Raw genomic sequence first — 17,504 nt, 5'->3', positions numbered from 1 at the left:
TAAAAGACCGAGTACATAGGACGCTTCACACCTCGAGTCATAAAACAGCTTCCTACCATGTGGATAACTAAAGCCAAAACTGTGTTCTCTGAGCATGCCCAAAACTACCAACATGGAAGAGCACCCAACACAGATACTTCAACAGAAGAACAAGAGGCTACCATGCACCATCCAAATAAAACTTCTAGAGTCTATGAGCTGGGCAGAGTTTCTGAACAGCATGCTAGAAAATAAATACATCAATGTCACTCTGCCATGGAAAAGGCAATATCATTGCTTGCATCTCGCTGCAGTCTTCTCCATGTTTTAAATCAAACGATTCATGAAAAGCATTATTTGAAGACAGAGCATCAGGAATGTTGTGGAGCGTCGCAGATCTGCCTTGCTAACAACAGGCTGCAAAACAAATGAAGTTTGGACATTAAATCGCACCCCCCGTCCCACCCCACCCAAACCCTGCATTGTAGATAACCTATACGTTCTGAGGATACAGTGAGAAATCATTCTATAGTATATTTAATTATAATTTATAAAAGTCTAGCTTGGACACAATCTCTGGTCAGTAGCAAAGTATCGACACATCACAAGAGGAACGATCTGTTATTATCCCTTCACTGTAACAAACAGAAATCAGCATCTCGAGAAGGTCTCTGGGGGTATCATATCACAACCAACTGCACTGAGTAAAATAATATGCCGATTTTACAGATGGAGTTTGACAAGAAGTAACATTGCATTTGTCTTGGCAAAACGAAGCACAAACAAAACATTTCACTGGTACAGTTACCATGCAAATGCATGTTGAGTTCGTCATTGTTTTTAACCCCAAATCACAAGAAGCATGCAGTTTTCCTGCCCCCCCCCAACTACTGTATTAGAGATAGTCTGGGTAATGTACCTCTTTGGCGTAACCATAGCCTGTCAGGCAAGGTTATACCACTTTAGGAAAGAATACAAGCAAAACTCGATCATATGTGTGTTTACACAATGTACATTTTAACCATTTAAAAAACAAAACATGTTACATAGATTCTCAAACACAGCTCTGTCGAAAATGAAACCATAAGCTTAAGAAATAGTTTTTAAACTACAAGGCCACCCCATTATTTTTATGAACAATTTAAAAAGTTCCCACCCCTAAAAATCTGCCAGTATGTCTACTTCCTCCATTGTAACAGTCTTACCCGCTCTCTTAACACAATCGCTTTTTGCTCAACAGCAACAACAGTTCTTACATTTTTTAAGTGTATGAGATAATGGACTCCGGGATAGGTATAGTTCTTAAATGTGAAACGATGGAACATTTCGCCTTAAATGTGTAATTGGTCAATTCAGGTGTTTCATGGCACCACCGCTCAGGCAGGGGCTGCTGCTGTTCACTGATATGAGTTCTGACTTTTGTTGGCATCTAGCTCCACGACCATACTTTCATGTTCAGAACTTGGGTACAACACCGATGCACCGGACGCTCTGGTAGGCCTGCTGCTCAGAAGCATACAGGAGCTATATTTTCCATATTCCCTCATCCAAACGAGGCGGCAGCCTCAACGCAGCACCTTTGGCCAATACAGAACTATTTGGATGTGAAGTAGAATCTATTTTGTGTGTATTCGTTTAAGCAACTGCAACAGGAGACGTAACTTGCAGGGTCTTTATTAGAGTGTTACCATCTTCCTCAGCTTTATACAATGGAGCCCTTTGAAGAAGACAAATGAATTGACTGAATCCTTGTGGCCAACGTCCTCTGTAAGTCCTGTAGTACATTCTGACCAGACGTTTCTCCGTTCTTGTCATACAACAGCTGCTTGAAAGCTTCGTTTTCAATGAGGACCATCATATTTTTTAGGAAGTATCCTTCGCAATAGGAAGATAGTTCTGTGACTCCGAGAAACTACAAGAAGTGAAATTAGAGAAAGATAACCATTCTGATAAAACCTGGTCAGCAAGAGCAGTGCCTAAGAGCTGTACACAAACAAAAGCACAAGCTGAGCCTTTCAGACTGGCCCCGTTAACACTTACAGATACACATATTGCAGGGGCACGAGTTAATCAAACAGTATTTTATACCAATGATTATGGTTACAAGCTCAATGTTAAGGGGCTGAAGCTTTGGTCCCTTGGAAATTGCTAGGAGTTTTACAACTGAGGTCACTAAACCCATGATTTCATTCTAGTAGCCATGTCCTAAGCCTGTAAGTTTGGGAAGAACTGCAAGAGACCTTCGAGTTTCATGAATTCCATCCTTAGCAAGAGTGGGATTCTTGACTGCAGAAGTCTGTCATGCAAAGTAACAGGTTTTAGGGACCTCTTGAGGAGGAATGAAGGCTAAATGTTAGTAACCCTTGGATGAGTGAACTCAACTGTGTGAGGAAACCAAAATGATCCATACTGGCCATTTGATGGGTGACTCATAGTGGTCATCACCCACTGGTTACCTCCTGCAGTCACACAAGCAGTACAGCCATGATACATAGGAATTTAAGATACGTGAGCTTACAGAGGAGAGCTCAGCACATGTTCCTGTGCAGGTAAGATCCTGCTGAGTCTGAGCTCTGAGAAAAGCATGAATCTTTGGCTCTGGAGTGCATCTGTGAGGCTAGGACTGCTGGGAGATTTCATAACTTTGGGTCCAGACTGTAACAACTGCACAGCACTGTTATCCTACACCATCTTAATGTTATGTTTGGAGCTAAGAATGGAAATGGCTAAAAAAAATATGACAATGAATACATATTAGGACAAGGTAGGTTCTATCTTCCAGAGGAAAATTCAATTTCAAACCATGCAGGTTTTCAACAAATTATGAGTGCATTACTTTGCACCTGGGTGTGACAGCATATGTTTGAATCTGTATTCTTCTCCAAAACACCACTTGTCTCTATTCATCATTTCAATATATCCACAGTATTGAGAAAGTGCTGGGTTGTTTTTTTTTGGCCAGGCTTGTTCTAAGGCTCAGCTTGCAAGCAGTGCAAGCACTGAGTGTTTTAGACAAGTACTTGACTCTCCAATTGATTTTGCTGGAACTTTGAGTAAAAAGCAACTGGTATCTGGTGGTAACTGATCAGTCACCATTATAAATCCTATTTGCCTGGTGACTTTCTTTCTGGAGGAAAGATGTAAATGAAGCCCTGAAAGTGATGCTGATCAAAAGATAGTTGCAATCCTATGAACAGAAAACCATGAATGATTTAATATTTTCCATTCAGTTTTTAAATTGCAAGTGAGACAAAATCCACATTCTCTCACCTTCCTAGCAGTACTTCACCTCCTTAACCCACGGCCCTAAACTCTTGTTCCTACAGCTCTCCACCCTGATAAACACTCCTCTCCTATAACTTATCCCCCTACCATGGACAGTGTTCCAAATCTGTGCTCACTTCATCCTATGCTTCTACCAAATTAGGTCTTAATTGTGATGAGGAAGTCTGTACTCCCTGTGTCCAGGTCAGCTTGCTTGCACAGTAGCAAGGACTAGAAATGGTTCCCACAGAATGGAAAGGCAGACCGTTTGCTGGCAAGCTGTGTCTGAGCTGCCTGTGAGCTCCCCTGGCTCATGAGGACATCTGGTCTCTTCTGCTGTGTGCCATTCACATAAACAAGAAATGAAGCTGCAGTGTGATGGGAGCACTCTGAGCAGAACAAACTGGGCTTGGCTTAGTAAGCTGCACAACACAAAGACCAGAAGCAAAAAGATGGAGACGTCTACTCTTCAGACAGCAACAAGGAGAGGTATTTGAACTAGCTTTAGAATGTGTTCACATTCTGAAAACCTAGCTATCGCACTGTGAAGCTTAGCCCTGCTAATTTACTGGAAGCAGGGTCAATTAGCCCATGAAGAGCTCTGAAGTGATGTAGTTTAACCAATTCCAGAAGTCAGGATTTCACTCCCAGCTAGTTAGCTCTGTAATGTGCTACATGTCAATGCAAACATGACCCTGGCCTTTAAAACCTCTCAAGTAAACCATCTGCACTGACTCTACAGAGAGATGAAGGCACAGAAAACTTGCAGGCTGAAGCCCTTACTGGCAGACAAGGAACCAGATCTAGCCAAGAACACTGGGTACCTTCAGTCCCAGCATTGGCAGTGTAGAAGTCCCTCAGATGAGTCTAAAGCTTGGTATATGAACGTTACAACCACATTTCACAATCCAGAGAAAGCATGTGATTTTAAAACAAAATTGTTCAATTTACTTTTGGTAACAGTAATGTAAATTGAAAAGTTCCCACATGAACTTGAAGATAAATGAAGTATTTTTCAAGAGTACTGCACTGGTGATTTTATTTCCTATTACAATAAATGGTCCTGCAAATACACCTCATTTTTTATTCATTTTAAGTGGAACTTTATGCCATATCAAGCACTGATTGCATAGTATCCGTACATTGAGATCTAACATTACTACTCAATGTAGGAAATACCTGATTGGAATGGAGGTCAGATCTGCAGAGGCTTGGAGCAATCTGCAGGATTACTCTGTTCAGTCAAACCTCAGTACCACACCACAACATTTTCATGTAGTCTGTGTGAGGAAAATTGTTCAAGAATTGCTTTAAAAATTATTCATTGTAACTATTTTTGTATCATTTCTATCTTCCAAGACTTAGTACTTAGCAGATGAGGAAGGGAAAAACTGAACCTTGTCCATGTGGCTATGACCTTCATCAGTGACCTAAAATAGGTTTTCTAGGTCAAAACATGCCATGTTTTTATGTCTGATGGCTTCCACACAAGCTAAGTAAATGATTTAATTCCAGTCTCTCCTCTCCAAGACATACAATTCTCACTACTGTGCTTGCATGGCTGTGAGACACTACACTTCGACAATGTGGCATTTTCATATATTGAAAAGCTGTCACCAGCACTGCGGGGTTTAGGCAAGAGGCAAAAGGAACATTTATAGGAAAATGCAGCCTGGAAGGTGAAAAAGAGATATCTTACTCAGTTAGGTGATTCCTGTTGAGTAACTTAGCAATTTGGGTCACTGTGATAAGATACAGATCTGCCACAAATAGAGACTGAACCATAGGAGGATAGTAGGAGGATGAGAAGTTGCCACAGATGTTCTTAGATGTGACTAATGACTGTCACTCTCCCAGGTACCTTTTACAGTCCCAGAATGTGAATGACAAATGCTAAACATGCAACAAACATACTAAGCACACGACATATGCATTACTACTTATCACCAAAGTGATCTATGAGCAGGAAGACAGACAAGTAACACACATGTAGTTATTTTTACCTTGGCATGATTATAAATATCCACGCAGTTTTCTGTATTAATGCTTTTTGCACAAATGATCTCACAGTGTCGTTGTAAAGCTTCAAGCTGGAAAAATTTAGCAGCAGAGAGAAGCTAAAAAAAAAAAAAAAATAGGAAAGAAAGGGAAAAAAAATAGTCAAAAGTGGTGAGCAGTACACATTCAGAACTTGGTTCTTTACTGCTTCATTATAGTTTTTCTCTGCCCCTGCTGCAGTCTGAGTTAAAGCACTGACCGCTGACAGTCAGTCACAATGAGAGGGTTGCTGTAGTCTCCTCTAGATCACACTGTGGGAAGGTGGAGATGAAAGGACTGCCACAGCCTGTTCAGGTCCATATGCTGGCCTTAGGACAGATATCTGTCCTAAGATAAGCAACAGACTGGAGAGTCCCTGGTCACTTTGCAAACATGCAAGGAGGAATCTGAAGCTACATTCCAGGAAAAGAAGGTTTGGATTCAACTGTTCCTCAAGATCTGTCTGAAACACAACACCTGGGTTTGATGTGCGGATGTCAGCAGAAAGGCCAGGACCATGAGTATAGAAGAATTCAAACCAGATGACAATAACCACCCCAGGTAGTCTTAAAAACCTAGAGAGAGAATAAACTTCAAACCTCTCACCTCAGCAGGCTCAAGGAAATGGAGTCAGGTCTCCACATGCTCCTTGCTCTATCTCAGCAGCAGCAGTAAGGTTATGTTGAGGCCATAGGCACTGAAATGCTGCCTGGTTCCAAATGACAGAGAACCAGCTTGATGTGAGGCAGCACCTAGCACCACTAACATGAGGGTAATGCATCCACATTGCTGCACTAACAGCTCCTGTGCCATCAGGACTCACACCGACATCTCACTTTGGTCCCATACTAACCCAGGAAATGCAGCCTGGACTAGCGCTGCTCTGGAGATTTCAGTTTAACACCATGAACATTAAACGTAACCTGGAGCCTGCAGCATGAAAACCCGGCTTAATTTGTGCCTTTTCCTGCTGATTTCAATACCGCTTGGATTGCCTCCTTTTTTTGTCCTTCTACAGCTGGGGGTGTGAGCTTCATTTTCTGCCTTTCCACAGTCCATCATCACCTCTGGCTCTTAGCCCTGGTTTAGAAAGCAGATTGAGGTTTTTCACTTCTTTACACCTTGCTCTAACCCAGGAAGGTCCCTTCAGGCTGAGCTGGTCACATGTTCTGGCATTTATAAGAGCCTTATCAACACAGACTTCAGGATAGAGAGGCTTCTCATGATTCCTGAAACAGCTGTTATGCTACTAGGTAGGAGCACTTGGGAACAAAACCCTGAAACTGCCCTAACATTATTCTGACTTCTCCTATGCGGTCTGCTCAAGTTCTGCTTTAGTCCCATAAATAAATCCAAGTGCTGGAAATCTGCAGCGCTGATGTGATAGCAGCCAGCTGGCCTCAATTATGAATTGCAGCAAAGATTTCTGTGGAGTATTTCTGGTGCTCCTTGTTATCATATTTGTAATAAGGCAAGTTGCTAAATGCAGTTTTGAAAGATAAAGCTAAATCCTATTCCAGCTGCCTCTGTGGCTCAAGCAGTCACGTGCTGGTTTGTAATTACTTTAAACTGTGAGGAACCGTAGCCAGATCTGTTATCAACAGATCAATCAATCAGCCATACATTCTGGAATCACAGAAGTTTTGAGATGCCATGAAAGTAGAGCAAGCAGCCAGCTGAACTGCGGCACAAACTTTTTTCAGTGTGGGTCCACCATCTGCAATGGACAGGGATGATCTCAGTCTTAGCTCCATCCCCTGGTTGCCAGCAGGATTCATACAGATGCCCCTGTACCCAACATAATTGCTACATTTTGGCCACTTTATACCTCAAAGAAAAACTGTTCCCCATTTATAGTTAGCGGTACTTTGGTAAGAGTCAAACCCCACATGGGTGCTCCAGACAGCAGTGCGATAGAGAGATCTGGGGCTCTTCAGCCTGGAAAAGAGAAGGCTCTGGGGAGACCTGATAGTGGCCATCCAGTACCTGAAGGGGACCTACAGGAAAGCTGGGGAGAGACTTTTTATTAGGGCATGTAGTGATAGGATGAGGGGAAATGGTTTTAAACTGGAAGAGGGCAGATTCAGAGTAGATATTTGGAAGAAATTCTCTACAGTGAGGGTGGAGAGACAATAGAACAGGCTGCCCAGCAAGGCTGTGGATGTCCCCACCCTCGAGGCATTCAAGGCCAGGCTGGATGGGGCTTTGAGCAACCTGGTCTAGAGGGAGGTGTCCCTGCCTATATTAGGGGGGTGGAACTAGATCTTAAAGGTCCCTTCCAACCCAAACCATTCTATGGTTCTATGATGGGGACGGATTAATTCATGTAAGCAACAATAAAAGATCATGGGTGCAGTAGCTCTTATTTTAGCTTTTATTGTCCTGTATCCCTTTTGGCTACCATTAGTTGTCAACAGGAAAGCTCCCAAGTGACTATCACAAATTTGTTCTAATGTATCTTAGTTCTGTTGACTTGGTTGAATTAGGTTAATCAGAGATGGTAATGACAGCGCACAGTATCTGGAAGAGAAGGACCTAACATCCATACAGGATGTGTGACTATGCTGAAGGTTCCATCAGTTCCAGAGGGCTTGGCGTGGCCACTGCAAATGGGCACAATGGCAATGGACTTCAACACCCAGTAAGAAAGTGGCAAATAATTATCTCAGGGAGCAACTTAAGGTTTTATTCAGAAAATGAGACAGTCATATGCTTGAAACTGAACTGAACTCCATCAGGATTTCTTCTGTGATTAAAGTCAGTTGCATGCCCAAAAATTCTCTGGAGTGATTGAACCAAATTGGATGCTTTAAAGCTGCTGAGAAAGGTACAGACACATAAGCCTGGGCTAATAAGCCAGAAGTAAGAGTGCCGTAGACAAGCTCATTGGCCCAGCTCAACAGAGCACCTCATCTACTAGGCTGAGAGACAGAGAAGACAACGTACTATGCTGCTGGGAATTGTTTCCAGACACTGGTAACACCTGCTTTGCATTTCCTTGTAAGAGCATCACAAATCACCTCAGGAGATATTTTCATTTCAGACAAACTATTTTGTCTGGTGATCATGACTTTTCTACCTGGGTACTCTGGGCACTCAGCAGGAGGCAGTGATGTCTCTTACGGGAGCGCTCATGTCTTGCCCTTGTCATGAACCCTTGGGTGAATGGTAAAGAGATCACTTAGCACAGTTCCCCCTGAAATTAACATAAATGTATCTTACCTCCATAATTTCATTATTTTTAATCAAGAGTGACTCTGCACCTCCATAGTAAAGATACTGCATAACAAGCTGTAACAAAACAAAGGGGTTGTTTATAAAAAACCGTCAAAGGGAGCAAGGAAATGGTGAAATTGCAGATTTCACCAGAGACTCTCCAACATCAAGGATTTGTAGATAAAACTGGCCAAATCCTCCTAATTTCAAGATATATTTGGTTATTCTCTCTCTGCACAGTTCAATAGTTCCTTCTCATGGGTAATCTTAACCCTTGCCAGCCATGTTGTCCATGCTTTCTCTTGATGCCCAAACATTGTGCAGGAAGCTGATTAATTCATTCTGAGTTTTCTATGTCTTTTCCAATATAGTGCATCATTTATTAAGGACAATATAGCATATATATTGGTTATTCCTTTATTACCCCCTTGGCAATGGGACCAACACCTCCACTCAGTTGTGTGAGGGCATGCATGGATGACAACAAATAATTGTGGAGGCTTTGCACTGTAATACGAGACAACTAAGATATCTCTGCAGTGAGCTTCCAGCAAGTTTAAAGTCACTGTAATGAGCTGGGAAATATCTTCATCTATAACAGTCAACACATGGAACTGCCTGGGCTCTGACTCAAGGGAAGGGAAGCATATACAAGTATACACTACAGAAAATATATTTTCATGGCAAAAAAAAAGTGATTGAATAGCATTGCTAAAGAAGCAAATGAACTATGTCTGGGAGCCTGTCCATTAAATGCAGAAAAAGTCAGCAAGAGAAAAAGGAATCAAGTACTTCCCAGTGATACGCTCTGCTTTATCTGCATACTCTGTATAAGTGAAATGTATGCTATTGAATCTGGTTGGGCATGACATTTGCAATCAATAGCACTATGCAGCTTAGTGTATGCAAGGAGATGGATTCTGTGCTCATGGAACCACTATTCTGAGCTATATGCTTATCAAATACACATGTATTAGTTTGGACAGGGCATGTACAATGTTTCTATGTTTCTATTCAAGTACAATGTGAGAACTGACTTTACCTGAAAGATGGGGTACTTCACATAGTTGATCTCAATACAAGTACTATCAGTTGAGGGCTTGCTAGACAGCAATGCTTTAAACCTAAATAGAAAGGAGCAAGATTGAAATACCAGCCCAATTATCTATGTGGAAAACTATGGCAAAGTGGAAGGACAGCATCAGCTCTTACAAAAACAGTACACTGAAATGAATGGATTTGTCACTGAAATGCATCAGGATTCAGACAGCTACACAAAATAAAGTTCAAATTGAAAGGAAGAAGCCTCTCTTTTAGGAGATTTCAATTTGAAATGTTGGGAAAATACTTCTGATACCACAATAGAAAAAATGCATAGGGGAGATTCAGATACCGGAAAGAAGCATATCAAACTTGTTGTTTTGGTTTGGGCTTTTTTGCTTGAAGGAAACGTGGTTGTTTAGGAAGTTGCAATAATTCAAAACTGTGCACTTACTTTATTTGAAGATCAATTTCTAGCCTATTTCTATTATGCTGCAGCAAAAATGTTTTGAACAAAGCATTAAAACCACATTAAGGTTACTACTACATAGGCTTCATACAACTGTATAAGAAGAGATAAGAGAGAAAAATAGGTATGCTACTTTCTCTGATTATCAAAACCTAAAATTCAGACATAGGTTTCAAGATAAAAAGCCTCTTAAAGTTAATTATTGCTAGATATTCTTATTTGATTAGAAGGTGAGTGCACCGTCAGAAACATCTGCCCTTCTCTTGTCAATAATTCATCTGACCTTCTTGAGGCAGTGCAAAGCTTAGTTTATCTATAAAGACCAGCATTTGCTGGATGGTAACCTCTTCCATACCATGACTGCATTTTAATTAAAATATGGGTAACAACTGATTTGATCTTAGTAGTGTCAAACTCTATTTTGAAGGCAATTTAATAAGCTTGGAGATGAAGTTTGGATTGTGCTTGCACATCTTGAATTATAAAGTTGTGTACAAATACAGTTTGTGATCATCACGTGCGGAATACTCTTGAAGGCTGAGTTGAGCTGGGTGACCTACACCCAGCCTTCTGAGCACAGGGAAGAAACCATAAGTACTGCATTTTGATACAGCGTGACGTTTCCTATGCATCTAATTCTGAATCGAGTGATAGTATCTTGTTCCTCCTAGAGACTGTGTACACGGATGCAAGATAAGATTTAGCTGCTCACCGGATAAATGACTATTAAGAAGCAAACTGTTAAGACTACTCTATGTTTAAGGGCTGGATGCAGCGATGAGCTCCATGCAAATGTGCCTTGGTGGAATGAAGTCAGCTGTATGGCCAGAAGCATGGAGCATTTACAGGTTGGGAATCTAGTGATGGGAGCGCTTGTTAATCAGAAATAGGCTGCTGAGATTTGCTGCTTAGGAAAAAAACTTGAAGATTGAACCATTAACCCTTGAAGAATCTTAACAACAAAAATACAAAAGCACAAAATCAATTTCTATTTTTGCTAAGAAACAGAACCATCTCTATGTCTTACCGTGGTGATGCAGTAAATAGCAGCACTCTATGTGCATAAAATGGTCTTCCTTCCACCAGAAATGTAACATCTGACATCTCTTTGTTGTTAAGAAAATGGGGATCTAGAATTATAGAAAAAAAAAAAAAAAAGAAGAAGAAGAAATAAACCACCAATAAATTTGGTTTGGGATCATGAATGTACATAATATTTTCCTGTTTTGACAAAAGAAGACAATGGTGTAAAAGGATATTGTTCATAATGAGTAAAGCCCGTCAAGCTATTTTGGACTGTCTGAAACAGGAGACCCACAGACAGGCACATGGAGTTCAGACTAAGGAAATTCAAAGCTTTGAAGTCTGTGTCAACCTTTGCTGAGATGATCACCAGCCAGCCCTGCCACACGGAGCTGGCACAAGCTTCCCAGCTCTGTTCCCCAAAGCAAACTGCAGAGAAATATCCTTAGCCCATACCCTCCCCTCCCCCTGGGCAGGGAAGCCTTTGTGCCAAGGGGAAAAGCATGCTGGAAATTGGCTTACTTCTTCTCTAGGTCACATTAAGCAGGGCTGGGAGGGCCATGCCATCACAATGTCACCTGAAGCCAACAACAATGGTTCACATTTTCTCTGACTTGTACACTCAGCCTGCAATGCAGATTTCCCATAGCTCTCCTTAAGGACCGAAAAGCATCTTCAAGTCATGCTTACCTAAGCGAGAGGTCTGCTTGCGCTTGATTTCAACAAGCTTTGGAATAGGGTAGGGTCCATAGCAATGAGTGAAAATGACAGATAGCTGCTGACTTATCACTTCATTCTAAGCAAAAGGAAACAAACACAAGCAACATAAACTCAGTATTCAAAGAAAGACATTACGTTATGCTCAAGAGCTGTTTGTTTTGAAGCTGAAAAATGTGACTGCTGAAACTTCATTAAGAACCAGAACTTCAGTGTTTGTTATAAACTACCTGTTTGTTACATCTCCTGTAGGAAGCAGGTAAAATGGAACGTCCTCTCCTTGGGCCTGATTTTCCCAACAAACTCAACAGCCACCATCCCTTCCAAATAAGCCTTGCTCCTTTATGAGAGCCATTTCACTTCATTTTCAGACTTACTTCAATGTAAAACACCTTTCTGTTGCTCTTTGGGAAATGGGTCATTGCTCATGTTTTAGAAAACTGGGGTTACCAAACAGAGCTGTATAGCCAGCATACATTTCTAATCACAACATTCTCACAAACAGAATGTCAGAAGCATCACAGAATGCTACTGAGGCTCCTCATTTCACCCCAAGCATGTTATTAATATGATCTTATGCCCCTGGCATTGGTTTTGGCACCACTTCTCTGAAGAGACCACCAGAACCTCACAGAACCAGACCCTTGGGTCTTCCCAGACAAACCTTCAATGATAATGAAATGAACTTAGTGCTGAGTCACATCTGAAAGCAGGATTTAAGAGTTTTTGCAGATTTTATCCCAGTCTTTGCTGGTAACTGGAACTTCTCATATTCAATGGAGACACACAGCTAATTCCTGAAAATGAAGTATCTTGACTTTCAGCTACCATGTTGGTTGGCAATTCACTTCCACACTGGGAAAACGTGAAAAAATGAGATGCTTAGATGGTCCAAGACTAAGGAAGTAAGCAGGTACGGGAGTAAAATAATAACAATATAAACAATGGAGGAGTTAAGCTGTTATACTAAAAATATCTTCAGGCTTATTAAGCAGAAATTGAAGTCTTCCTTCTCTGAGCACATTTTAGCTCAGTTCTAAAAGTAGAAATTCCTTAAATCCCACATGGGATGAGGAGGAGTGGCAGAGATACTGTAATAACTCTTGCACCGTATCTAATTAAACAGGGTGGGAAAAGGAAACGAGCTGTGCCTTCATAGACACACGCTGATGTCAAAGGAAATTACATGCACTCGCCTGCAGGCAGAAGTTGGCTCCTATTACTACATCAGACATAAGACTGAAAGAAATATTGGGATAAGAGAGATACTAAGAAATACTGATACCAAGAGAGACCATTCAGCACGGCATAGGAGCAGCCACCAGTGAGGGCTCACTGTTGTGGCTCCAGGACAACACGGATGCAGTGCCCCAGGAGCATCTCTGTTCAGCGTTGGCATTGCTGGAGCTCTGCAAATCGCTTCACAAAGGGAGTGAATCACAGGGCAAAAAGAAAAGGAAGATTTAAAGCCAGATTTACAGAAGGAAGTGACTCAGCCATTGGGAGGGATGGGGGGAAAGCTCCAGACAGACAGGGCAGAAAGAGCAATTGCTTCTCTGCTTGGAAGGGCTGTGTCGAAGCCATGCTGGCTGAGTCAGCCAGGGAGGAGCATGTCCGGGGGGATGCTCCTACCAGCAGGGTAGCAGTGAGCTGGAGGCGGCAGACACTAAGATGTCAATAAATACAACACAGGATGAATCTAATACCACATTCTGGAAAGGAGGGAACCTTCTGGAGAGGAATAAGAGCAGTGCCTACCTACACATACACATACGTCAGAAAAGACAAAGCATCTCCTCCCTCAGGTGCCTGTGGGAATGCACTGATAATAAAATACGTATCAACCTCCCAGTGCCTCGTTAGGAGCCAGAGGACTTGCCCACTGCAGACCAGGAAGTCAAGGTGCACTGAGACTGGGAAGGAACGAGCCAGCCACAGCCACGCAGGGGTGGGAAGAGGATACACACTTGTAACTTGAACTGGCATGATGGTCACATGCCAGCAAGCCTGGGAAGCCTGTCAGTTTCCTCAGCGTGAAATGGGTGATGAGCCCTGCCACGGCATACGGACCCCAGTCCACTATACAGCCAACTTGCTACTGACTGCACACAACCCTGCTGAAAACTGGTGTAGATAAAACTCTAATTAACTCAAAATGGGATTCACTCACATAAAAGAGGCTTTAGAACACTATGGTGCAGAACAAAGATGGGACAAAGGGAAAAATGACAAAAGAAAGGGAGACTTTAGGACCAAAGAGTCAAAGAAAGCGCAGCTATCAAGCAGACAGAGACACTAAGCATCATGGACCTTCAGAGCTCTCACACAGGACACTGCTTTCATTTAGCAGACAGGAGGCTGAAGACCTTTGGCTTCTGTTGATAGCTTTAAGAAATGCGCTCAGCTAGACAGACAAAGCATTTAGAGTCATCACCAACAAAATATACCAAGTTTTCTTCCAAAAAGACATGGAAAGAAAAAAAGAACAACTGTTCCCCATGCAAATCTGCACATAGCCAAGCTTTCCAGGGCCCTGGCCCTGGCCCTGCTTCCCGCAGCCTACTGGCATCTCCAATAAAGCAGGCAGGAAGAAGCAGCAAAGAGGAGAGATAAAAGGGATGCTTCGTCAAAGGTGCAGTCTGCAATTGGATTGCTGGGGAAACAAAAATCTTGTTTTGTCAGAAGCCCAGTGTTTCTCTTGGAGCAAGTTGAGCTTGGCTGCCTGTGAAGCAACTGGAAACAACTACAGGCGACCAAAACCTGGTAGATCAGAATTGCTTCAGCAAAGAAGATGACATTCCACTGTATGTGCACCAGCATCAAGAAGCTCCAAAGCTGCCTTGGTTACCACATCCAACATTAAAATGGTTACCATTTTAAGCTCTAAGCATTATTCTTTCCTGCTTATCCATCACCTTACCAGCTGACTGTGTAAGAACAGCTGTAGGAGCTCTCTGCAGCAGTTGTGGGTGGTGATATCAACACCAGAGAAGAGAACCCATTTGTTTTCTTGCCAAAGTTTGAAGCTGGAAAACATTTTGCCTTGATGCTTGATGCTGAGATCCAGATCAAGGCCAGCTTCTTCTCAGATATGAGCATGCATTTGCCGTCAAAGGGAGCTCCATGTGCATCTGCTTGAACGGGAGAGGGAAGAAAGCTTGGCATAGGATATAATGAAAATATTTACCTAGCCACGGGGTAGTTTACAAATAGGCTAAAAGGAACAGGGAACAACAGTGAATCTTCTTAAGGAGATGATGCTTCCTGCAGAGGGTTGGTCGGTGAGCAAGAAACTTTGCTTTGTAGATACATGCGGCCTCCTGACTTAAAAGCATTCTTCAAGGGAGATCTAACGGAATTCCCCACACTTGAACTGTGAAAGGAATTCATAATTTCTTTTGAAGCAAAGCTGAAGGTTTTCAAGTTGCCAGAGCAGAGATGAGTGAATGATCTGAGAGGAGGTGAAGAACTGGGTGGGGTATCTTTTCCTGAACGCCTTTCTGATGATGAAGGTCTGCAGCACAACTCAGGAAAGGCTCCTGAAGATTGAGGCACAACCCATGGGAGAGTCTGCTTCATTTCTTCTGACTGGGTTCAACCTGGTCTAGCCATTCTGGAATGTCCTACTGTACATATGTACTGGACACAGCTGGGACATACCAAGCCAGTTTTCTCCAGTGCCTGTGGAAGATAAGTGTCATCTTGGCGGCTCATGCTCCAAAATCTCAAGAAGAAAACCTAGGCTGGATTCAGAAGATAGGCTAAGGTCTTGCCCTTTTCTTTTCCAGCGAGATCACACTCTGCTTTAGTTGCCCCCTATTCACAGGTTTCCTCATTGACTCTCCCTGGATCACTCAAACCCCAGGGGATAGGATCTGACTGGTCTAAGATACCTTGCCACCTCTGCCTCATTGCCTTCTACAGTGGTAACAATTTAGGCCGCTCTTCTTTGCTAACTTAGCCCTGGAGTGTCAGGCCCTTGAATTCCTCTACCACACAGCCACAAAAATAAACGCAGTGTTAAGATGAAAAATAACACCATCATTCTGGGTCCAGTGTTTGCCATTTAATACAGATCCGCCCTGCAAGCAGAGAAAACATGCTGCTCAGGGCACAGGGGTGCTGGCAAAGATAGCTTTTCTGTCTCTAGTTCTGAGGATGCTGGGAGGACCCAACTTTCTGCTAAACACAGAGAAGTGCTGCTTCCAGTCTCCTGTTCTGCATGTGGTCCCCAGATACTGTTCCAGCAGTGAAATCTGCCTCAGATCCACTGAGGAGTCATGCATGAACTTCCTTCCATAACAGGCTGGGATGCCTTTGAGTTATTCCTCTACTTATCCTCCCCTCTTCCTGTAAAGAGTCAATAAGTGCTAAGGCAATAGAGAGGGCTTTTTGTAGACCTCCCAAGCTCAAGCACTCAAACTCTGCTATGAGACTTTCTTTGCCATCTCTGTGAATCTTTGTCATCCTTCTCTTATGTTTCTGCAATAGTCCTCAAGCAAAATTCATTTTTTACCAGCTGCATCCAAACTGATTAAATGCTGCTTTACAGGGTCACTCCTAGATGATTAAACAGCACACACATAATTCATATTAGTCAACAGTTGCAAAGGTAGGGAAGCCCCAGAGGTTGAAGACACAGTTAGAGGCAGTGAACTGCATAACAAAATGGGTTTTGTTAGTGCCAGGCTCAAGTCATTCCACTGCAAATACAAACGGAAAGGAATTAATCACAGGTAAGGCACAAATGGGCCCTTCAGCTAGCTCTGGGAAAGCTGCCAAGTCTTCCTTTCAAAAGACTCTTTATATCACAGCTGTGCATTGTATGTAAAAAGCTGAGATCCCCGGGCACGGTCTAATCCCTGGGTGAGAGCCCATAAAAGGGCAGGTGTCACATCCATGGCAGTTATTTATTGTCAATGAAGAAACGGCTCCTGCCTCTGGCAGGGAAACATTTTAGAAGGCAGACAGAGTAGAAAAACAAATATCAAACCTGTGTTAGTATGAAGAATTTGTGTTATGAAAACACAATACACAGTTAATAGTTGGTTATTAAAATACCACTTGGTACCTGGCGTTCACATCTCACACGGAGAATGCATGACGTACACGTGTGGATAACTTGCGTCCTGGTTATTCTGAACTGTTTAGACACAGAAGTACTACAAATGACAATGGGCAACATTACAGACCACTGCAAATTTTCAGTGAAACTTGCTTCAAGAAATCAAAATCTCAGCCAGAAGATCAATCTCTGAGCTCAGGCTGAGCATTAACACACGGGAGGGTATCAGCCACTCCATGGAACCTGTAAGCAGGCATTTTGGGATCGTGGAGGTTTTCAGGGCTATTCCTACTACTGGTATTGGTGCGTCTGTCTCCCCTGTGTAAAGGCTACATTTTTCTTCACTTAAAATATTCCAGCTGTTGGCCAAAATATTCAATTTCCAGATTTTATTTTTCAAGAAAAGTGAAATAGCAATAAAGAAACAGGACACCCATCTGAAGCTCCAGCTTCTAAACATTAAGCTGCAACAGAACAGGCAGGTGTTGTAAGCTTTCCTTCTGCTTTTTCTTTGCTGGAGCCATCAACATTTTTTCTCCCAACAGAAGAGTTAATGCACTTGCGACAGAGTCTACACATTGCTATTTCTGAAAGGATATATTAAATAAACACTTAACTTTCTAGGAGATTTTGGATTACATGGAGTTAAGTCACTGTCTAGAGATTACTTTGGCTTTTAAATTAAACAGGCCA

At 42.4% G+C, this 17,504-nt stretch overlaps 1 protein-coding gene across 5 annotated transcripts in view; it reads right to left on the bottom strand.

The window, feature by feature from the left end:
* Positions 1 to 500: 500 nt before the first annotated feature.
* ABTB3 (ankyrin repeat and BTB domain containing 3) overlaps positions 501 to 17,504 on the bottom strand; it is a 154,276-nt gene continuing 137,272 nt past the window's right edge. For 2 of the 5 annotated variants that reach the window (XM_015863770.3, XM_085539406.1), the window contains 7 exons: positions 16,818 to 16,889; positions 11,720 to 11,825; positions 11,034 to 11,136; positions 9,539 to 9,620; positions 8,503 to 8,571; positions 5,247 to 5,360; positions 501 to 1,891 (listed from right to left, as the gene is read on the bottom strand). In XM_015863770.3, coding sequence (XP_015719256.2) covers positions 1,682 to 1,891; positions 5,247 to 5,360; positions 8,503 to 8,571; positions 9,539 to 9,620; positions 11,034 to 11,136; positions 11,720 to 11,825; positions 16,818 to 16,889 — 756 coding nt within the window. In that variant the 3' untranslated portion in view covers positions 501 to 1,681. The remainder of the gene's footprint in view (positions 1,892 to 5,246; positions 5,361 to 8,502; positions 8,572 to 9,538; positions 9,621 to 11,033; positions 11,137 to 11,719; positions 11,826 to 16,817; positions 16,890 to 17,504) is intronic. The other 3 variants (XM_015863778.3, XM_085539409.1, XM_085539416.1) reach the window with 2 other exon arrangements.

This window comes from Coturnix japonica, chromosome 1, assembly GCF_054131305.1.
Source record: "Coturnix japonica strain WE chromosome 1, WE-NBRP24, whole genome shotgun sequence".
NCBI lineage: Eukaryota > Metazoa > Chordata > Aves > Galliformes > Phasianidae > Coturnix > Coturnix japonica.
This window is presented reverse-complemented; position numbering and strand designations above follow the sequence as displayed.